The sequence below is a fragment of the Sinocyclocheilus rhinocerous genome, unplaced genomic scaffold (genome assembly GCF_001515625.1).
Source record: "Sinocyclocheilus rhinocerous isolate Xijiao unplaced genomic scaffold, SAMN03320098_v1.1 scaffold758, whole genome shotgun sequence".
Classification (NCBI taxonomy): domain Eukaryota; kingdom Metazoa; phylum Chordata; class Actinopteri; order Cypriniformes; family Cyprinidae; genus Sinocyclocheilus; species Sinocyclocheilus rhinocerous.
Window position 1 is genome coordinate 233,199 of NW_015664007.1, and position 8,851 is coordinate 242,049.

Consider the following 8,851-nt stretch of genomic DNA (forward strand, 5'->3'; position numbering starts at 1 on the left):
ATATATAAATGTTGCTTTATATGTACATTTTACTTAAAAATAATATATGATAATATAGTATATAATATATACACTACCCTTCAAAAGTCAAAATTTGGGGTCAAAATTTTATAATGTTTTTTTTTTTTTTAAAGAAGTCACTAATGCTCACCAAGGCTGCATTTACTTGTTCAACATTACAGTAATAATGTGAAATATGATCGCAATTTAAAACAACTTAAATCATTCTAATTTGCTGATATGGTTCTCAAATTACATCTTTAATTATTATAATTAATTAATTATTATGTAGAAAAAAGTTGTGCTACTGTTATACTTTTTTTCAGGATTCTTTGATAAATTTGAAATTTTAATTTAATGCGTTCTTGCTGACTAAAAGCATTAATTTCTTAAAAAAAAAAAAAAAAATCATATTGACCCCAAACTTTTGAACAAGAGTGTACAAAATATAAAATATAATGTGCATAAGAATAGCATATTCATCTCATTAACCACCGTTCATTTCTATCAACATAAGGCAACAGAGCCCAAGAAGGAGACTCCAGCTGCACCTCCCGTGGCAGAAGCCGCTCCAGCCGTGAAGGTCAAAGAGGAGGCGAAACCCACCGCCCCCGCACCACAAGCGGCCCCGGACAACAAATCAGCCGAAAGCTCAGAGAACGCCTCCCCCAACATGCCCCGCAGGCTGGAGAAGAGGAACTCCCTCCAGCTGTTCTTCAAAAACCTGGTTAAGTAGAAACCCAGAGATTCTCCACAAACCTGTGAGCATTTGCAATCTGTGTAGTTTAACTCTTCAGCTGTATGTAGTTTGCCAGTTAAATGCTGTCGAGAAACATTTTGTAATTCTGTCCGATGTCTAACCATCCTGATTATTTTGATATTGCTGGCTGTTAATCTTAAAATCAGTGATCTTTGAGGTGATGAATTATAATTAGTGCGGCCAAGCTCTTAATTGCATCCAAAACAAGTTTTTTATTATGTAAACAAAAACATTTATTTTGGATGCGATTAATCGCAATTTATCGTTTGACAGCACTAATTACAATACAAAAAATCAACATTTACCGTGTATGAACACTAGATGGCATCAATTACCAACCTATCTAGATTATAATAATAATAATCAATTCCAAATCAGCTTATTTGTATTTTAATAAATGCTGATTAAAATGTAATAAATATTTTAAAATATTTAATTAAATTGGGCACAAATATATAGCATGAAATCTAATAATATTGCATGGAATCTCATTATATAAATATGTAATTCTAATCTTTGTTGCAATGTATAACTTCTTCATAAATAAAATATACTTTTTGTCATGTAATATAAAGAGAATTGTCCCCAATTATGGTTATTTCAAGCGGGATCGTCCCTGTCAGTTTTCTCGGACAAAACTGTCATGACAACTAAATTATCACAGATAATAAAGCACAGAAATTCTCCAAAGCTGCGCTAAAAAAGGACGTGTTGGAGCAAGATCTGGCCCAGTTGTCAGGTTTTGCTTCAGGCACCATTATGGACGAGCAGTAGAAAAACACACACTTTCTTGCTAAGTTAGGATCTCTAATGTTGCGTTATGCGTTGGTGTGTCTCACAGGGCCAAAAACGCCATTCTGATGCCGGAGTGCAAACGGACCCTGTGGCACCCGAGAAGGCCAAATAAAACCCCACCTTTGTTTTGATCGCTCATCTGTGCCAAAACCATTGGCAGCCATGCGCATAAGAACATATTTACCATAGTTGGGAGGTACTATGCTGACTTGCAAGGCCCAAATTTGAAGTAACTATCAAATAATAATCCCCATGCATTTAGTGAGAGCAGAAGCAAGTGTAATGATATACCCCGTTAAGCATGTGTTTTCGACTGGAGGGAGGAACTTGTGTTGTTTTCCTGCAGAGAACCGTGTCAGAGTTGCGTGGTGTGGCATGAGATGGAAAAGTGAAAGTGAAAATGTAATATTGCATTTAAGATGAACTCCCTTTTCTGTGCATGTTAAAATGTAAAATATGTTAACTGTACTAACACTATACTCGTATCGCATTGCAATTCACATGCATTGTGCATTAAAACCGTTGCATTAAGATGCCTTTTCACCGGGACAAAGCAAACAATATGCATGTTTACATGTGAAAAGAAATTATTTATGTAATCATACACTATCTGATTGTGAAAACAATGACCCATCGTCTGCTTATTTCAATCACTGAAACCTACAAAGCCAATTGGAATTCCACTTAAAGTGCAAAACTTCTGAATCACTTTAATAGACCCGTAGAAATCAAAATAGTTTGTTTAACATAATGTCAATCAGATTAAGCACCATATACCAACTTACTTGGTTATTTAAGTTTTCATTAAAAAAAAACTACTTTTTGTTTATTAATCATAACTTACTAACTAAACCACATTACATTTATTGTCTTTTTATATGCTTGGCCGTCCAGTTCTGACCAGGGGAGACTAAAAGAAATTAAGCTAGTTAAATGTTTTATTTTCTTTCTTATTTTCTGAGCGTATCACTTAGAGCAGTATGAAATAAATATGTGGTATACAATTATGCAATATACAATGTACATTCAACTCTCTGCCGCAGTCGCATGTGTTTTATGAGTTTCTTCCTATTTTTCTCTACGTTTGTAAAGAGTAGATGGGCCTAATTCAGACTATATCCATGAATCTTTCTGTATCTCCTTTGTTGCATTTTTGTCTATTTAACCAATTTATCAAAATAAAAGAATCATTTCTCTCCTCTGTAAAATGACTCATTCTGTATTTAAAACTATGAAGAAATATATATATAAAAAAATGATTTTTACATTTTCTGAAAAAAAAGAAAGAAAAGAAAATGTGTGTACTGGTGTAAAACCACTATGCTAGGTTTCCATATGGTGCAAAAAAAAAAAAGCAAAAAGTAAATTTGCTAAAATGTTAAATTTTTTGTGTAAATGTCTTCTACTAATATATTTATTTAGCCTTAAAAAAAACAAAAAAAACATTAACATTAAAATAGGCTATATTTTGCCCTCTATATACTTTAGTTTAATAAAAAAACATTCACATATCACATTTAAGGAAAAACTTTATTTAGCCTAAATGTTTTTTGTTTTGTTTTGTTTTTTTGCCTAAAATATTTTTGCTAATTGATTTTTTGTTATATTTTTGTTATATTGAGCTCATATATTGAGCAGTGAACATACATACACACACACACACACACACACACACGCACGCACGCACGCACACTCACACACTCACACACACACACACACATATACATATATACACATATATATATATATATATATGTATGTGTGATTTCGTTTACAGCTAATTACAATAGTTTACTTTAAGTTTTATAATAGTTTACTTTAAGACATTATAATACCATGCATATGTTTACTTTATAGTTGACATTTGCGGCTTAATACTATAGAAAAGCAGTACAAGTTTTTCAGTTAGTGTTTTCAGCTTGTTCATTTTCATATAAAAATATGGCATGCAGTTGCTTCAAACAATATTATAAACATCATTCAAAGTAAATTGTGATAATCGTAATTAATAATTGCAATTACATTTTCAAGGGAATAATCAACAATTATGATTTTTGTCATGATCGTGCAGCCCTACAAAAGATGCATGGCACTCTCAGTATTATTGTGAGTGCAGTGTGCTGCTGCATTCTGGTGTTTTCTCACATAGGCACCGTCCCAGCTGTGTGTGTCTGTGTCTGTGTGTCTGTGTGTCTGTGTGTGTGTGTGTGTCTGTGTGTGGCTGTGTCTGTGTCTCTGTGTGTGTGTCTGTGTGTGTGAGTGTGTGTGTGTGTGTGTGTGTGTGTGTGTGTGTCTGTGTGTCTGTGTGTCTCTGTGTCTGTGTGTGTGTATGTGTGTGTGTGTGTGAGTGTGTGTGTGTCTGTGGGATCGTGGGTTTGGGGCTGGAGAGGGGTTTGCTGGAGGACCCTTGTCAGCACTAATGTGTGTCACAGCCGACAGACCGAGAGATCAGAGTCTGGATCAGATTCCAGGAGCCTCAGGAGGCTGAGACCTTCCCAGAGTCTTAATTCTTCATTATTCTTCCCCAATTATCTGTTTTATCCAAGCTTTGGTTAAGCTGACTTTGGTAAGATTTTTTTCAATGTTTCTGAAAGAAGTCTCTTCTGCTCACCAAGGCTGCGTTTACTTGATTTAAAAATAGAGTAAAAACAGTAATATTGTGAAATAGTATTACAATTTAAATTTACTGTTTTCTACTGTAATATATTTTAAAATGTAATTAATTCCTGAATTTTCAGCACCATTACGCCACATGATCCTTCAGAAATCGTTCTAATTTGCTGATTTGCTGCTCAAGAGACATTTAGACACACATACACACTCTCACACAGACACATGCGTTCGTGGGAAGAAAATGTAGCTATAGAGTTCCAGCATTAGTGGCAGTGCTTGAGGATGATTTGTTAGGTGTGCTACCTTCAACTATTTGTGTATTAAAGAGTGCTGCTGACAGAGGGAGGCTGAACAGAGCCGCCATTGTCCTGCAGACTCATGACCGCTCTCATAACTGTCACCAACGCTTCTCTGAGAGAGATGTGATGTCTCTGAGACCCTCATACTAACCTTACACAAATGAGTGTGAGACCTGCTGACCATTAAAGACATAGTTCACCACGAAATGAACAATGTGCCATCATTTACTCGACCTTGTAACTTTTGAAACTTATATGAAAGAGAGTCATAAGTGTTTGGAAGAACATGAGAGTGAGCAAGGGCGTAGAATTTAGTAGGGATGTTAGGGACATGTCCCTACCAATATCCAGCGACTACTAAATTGTCCCTATAGCAATCATTTTGATCAAACAATTAAATATATCTATATGTGACCACTGTTGTCATAATTTCAGCGTCATCTGAAATAAGTCCTAACATTGATATTACCTGAGAAGTTAAATGCAAGAAAACTGCACGCCTTCAAGGATGTGCATTTAATACATGTGCGGAGTAAGAACATAAAAGGGAGCAGAAGTGTTTAAAACATACGAGCACAATGATAAAGTTTACACTCTTTAACTGTATGTTGTTAAACTGAATGTACAAAGCAAACTATTAGATGAAATATCTACAAAATATAAATAAATAAAAAACAATATAAAAATCACTGAAATAAGAGTGTGTAGTTTATCTGTGAATCAGATGTGCATGAAGGTTGTGTCCGTTACTATAGCAACAGTAGAGTCCCTGTCAGAATCATCATTGGTCCAATTCATTGATAATATTAAATAACATTTTTAATATTAAAAAAAGCCTAATTAAGACACCCAGCGCTCTGATGCTGCTGTAATGTTGTTGGTTTTACATAATCAAAACTGTGTAATTATTGCCTGATGAATATGCTAACATAAAAAAACTCTCTATGAATTATGAGTATGTTGGCTACCATAGCAATAAACTTTAGATGACATGAAACTGTAGTCATAAATGTGAAAATGTTGGGGTAGTTGGATGGGTGTTGCCTGCTGTTATGTCTCCACCAATGTCAAAATCAAACCTACACCCAAGAGAGTGAGTAAATGATGACCGTTATTTTCAAGTGAATTGTACTTTTAACCTCCCATTAAATTACTTTTTAACCCTCTATGTTAGGTTTATATATATATGTAGTGCTGGGCAACAATTAATCGCATCCAAAATAAAAGTTTTTGTTTACATAATATATGTGTGTGTACTGTGTATATTATATTATGTATATAAAAATACACACACACACAGTATATATTTAGAAAATATTTACATGTATTTACATGTATATATTTATATTCACATAATTTATATTATATATAAATATGTTTAATATATAAACATAATATATTTTTCTTAAATATATAATACTAAAACAAGACTGATATGATGTTTGTGTGTAAAATTTTTGTTTGTGTTCATTATTTGAAATAAAATAAATGTACACTGAAATGGAATAAAAAAATATTTTACAAACTTATTTTATTTCAGCTAGTTGACAAAGCAACATTTAATTTGAACTTGATGTACTAAAATAACTAAAACTAAATAAACTATAAAACGAATAAATGAAAATTAATAAAACATATAAACCTATAATAAAATAAATAAAAAAAAATAAAAAAAATGCACTACAAAAATACTAAAACTTGAACTAAAATTAAAGTGAAAATATAAAAAAGTTAAAATTAAATTAAATATTAATTAAAACTATAATAGTATATTAATGATACTAAAATAACATTGATAAGAGTTCCGTGTGTAAAACAAAACTTGTGTTACTTGACTAAATAAATGTTAACTGAAATATAATACAATATAATGAAAAAATTAAAATAATAATATCAATTAAATAAAAAAATTATTTCAGCTAGTTGCCAAGGCAGCATTTCTCATCTTTGTTTAGATTAACTTTAAGTACTAAAATATTGTATCTAAAACTAACTAGAATAAAAGAAAATTAATTTAAAAATGTATGCTACATAAAATGAATAATGCACTACAAAAATACTAAAACTTGAACTAAAATTAAAGTGAAAATATAAAAAAGTTAAAATTAAATTAAATATTAATTAAAACTATAATAGTATATTAATGATACTAAAATAACATTGATAAGAGTTCCGTGTGTAAAACAAAACTTGTGTTACTTGACTAAATAAATGTTAACTGAAATATAATACAATATAATGAAAAAATTAAAATAATAATATCAATTAAATAAAAAAATTATTTCAGCTAGTTGCCAAGGCAGCATTTCTCATCTTTGTTTAGATTAACTTTAAGTACTAAAATATTGTATCTAAAACTAACTAGAATAAAAGAAAATTAATTTAAAAATGTATGCTACATAAAATGAATAAAAAACGACAAAACATACCACAAAAATAACTAAAACTTTAACTGAAAGGAAGGAACCTGCTGAAAACATCATTAACAGGCCATTATCCCTGTATGCTGCTTTGAAACAATCCATACTGTATAAAGCGCTATAGAAATAAAGGTGACTTGACTAAAAATCAAGTGAAAATATTTTTTAAAAAGTACTATAATAGTATATAAATGATTCTAAAATATCACTGATATAATGACGTGTAAACATTGAACAAAAAAAAACTTAACACAACTTCAATCTCCCCTCAGTCTGGATCAACAAAAGATCTTTTACAGGCTTTTATCACGGCAGACATAATTCCTGCTGCCCCCAAAGCCTTTGTGATGTCAGAACAATAGGAAGTGAGCGGGGAGGCCTCTCAGTCACATGTGCTGCCTTTGATGAACATTCAACACTGGCTTGTGTGACACACACTCAGGATGGAGCAAGAATAATCCAGGTGAAAGACGATTCAGCTCAGTTTGCTATTAATATCTTCACTTTACAAACATAAACAGATGCATAAGTCATAAGTCATAAAAAGGACATGTAATTAAGAATGCTCTCATTTTAGATTAAGATAGTAGCAGTGGTTTCAAATGTTATCTTTTTTATGTCAATATTTACGCCTGACGAACATGTTCGCTTTGGATTTTAAAAGTATCTTAAGAGATGACTCAATTAATGTTAGCTGGTCATTTCGTGTCCGGATCAAAAAACTGTGAAATTAGTTTTTTTTTTTGTGAAAAGTTAATTTTTTTGGCCAATGAAGCTTTTAGCAATTATCTAAAATGCATCTGATCACTCTACACAATAATCTAGAAACAAGGTGAATGAACACCACAACAGCTTAAGCAGCGAACTTTGCAAAACACAAAATTTATGATTTATGATATGAATAATTTATAGGAGCCTGATAAAAATGCCATTTATCTCAGATATATTATATATAGTTGTAATGTTACAAAAGATTTCTATATTTATTATGCCTTTTATTTATCAAATAAAAAAAACAGCTTTGCATCACAGGAATAAATTACATTTTAAAATATTTTCAGATAGAAAACAGTTATTTTAAATTGTATTAATGATAATAATAATAATAATTGTAATAAAACTTTTGATCAAATAAATGCAGCCTTGGTGAGCATGAATGAATTCAAACACATTTAAAAATCACACCAACCCCAAATTTTTGAATGGTAGTGAAAATTTAAACAAAACATTAAAGCATTAATGCTAACTTTCAAATATGGTACATAATTATGACATTTAAGGAGAAAAAAATATGCATGTATAAAACAAATCAGTAAGTATGAGCTGCTGTGCACTTGTTACTTGCAGGATTATTGTCAGGATTATCATGTGTTAGATCACCTGATCAGACATTAACTGAAGCTGAGCTACTGAACAATCTTTTTAAAAGGCCTGTTTTGTAAACTTTCCCCCTTCATGCTGCGCAAAACTTTCCATTATGGAAACTAATGACTGGGTTCAAGACTTGGAATGACTTCATTTAGTGTGTACTAAACATTTAATCAAAAAGCGCTCCTTGAGCTCTTTGGACAGTTACTGCTGGTGAACAGAGACTGATGTGGATTTGTTGACTGTGTGGCCCTCCTGACAGCTGTGAGCCGCAACTCAGAGCCTCTCTCTCAGAGAAATGATTGCAATAGAGCATGCGTCTGTAAGCCAGCATTCAGAGCAGAGATGAATGGGAAGCACACAACACAGCACTGCCTGGACACTCTTCAATGGATTTACTGTAGCTACAAAAGAATGGGAGGTTTGACTTTGGAAACTGAAATTAATAGTTCCTGCCAAAGAAATCCTTTATGACACTGCAAAGGGTTGTGCCAATAATCAATGCCTCATTATCATGAGCCAAATTGCATGTGTGTGTGTGTATATATATGTGTGTGTGTATATGTGTATATATATATATATATATATATATATAT

The 8,851-nt window shown here is 32.0% G+C and overlaps 1 protein-coding gene across 1 annotated transcript in view; it reads left to right on the top strand.

Moving 5' to 3' along the window:
- Nucleotides 1–2,757, top strand: part of LOC107729062 (transcriptional regulatory protein AlgP-like) — a 12,985-nt gene extending 10,228 nt beyond the window's left edge. Inside the window, exons 11-12 of the mRNA XM_016539413.1 lie at nt 518–727; nt 1,602–2,757. Of these exons, the coding sequence (XP_016394899.1) occupies nt 518–727; nt 1,602–1,667 (276 nt within the window). The 3' untranslated portion in view covers nt 1,668–2,757. The remainder of the gene's footprint in view (nt 1–517; nt 728–1,601) is intronic.
- Nucleotides 2,758–8,851: the final 6,094 nt, after the last annotated feature.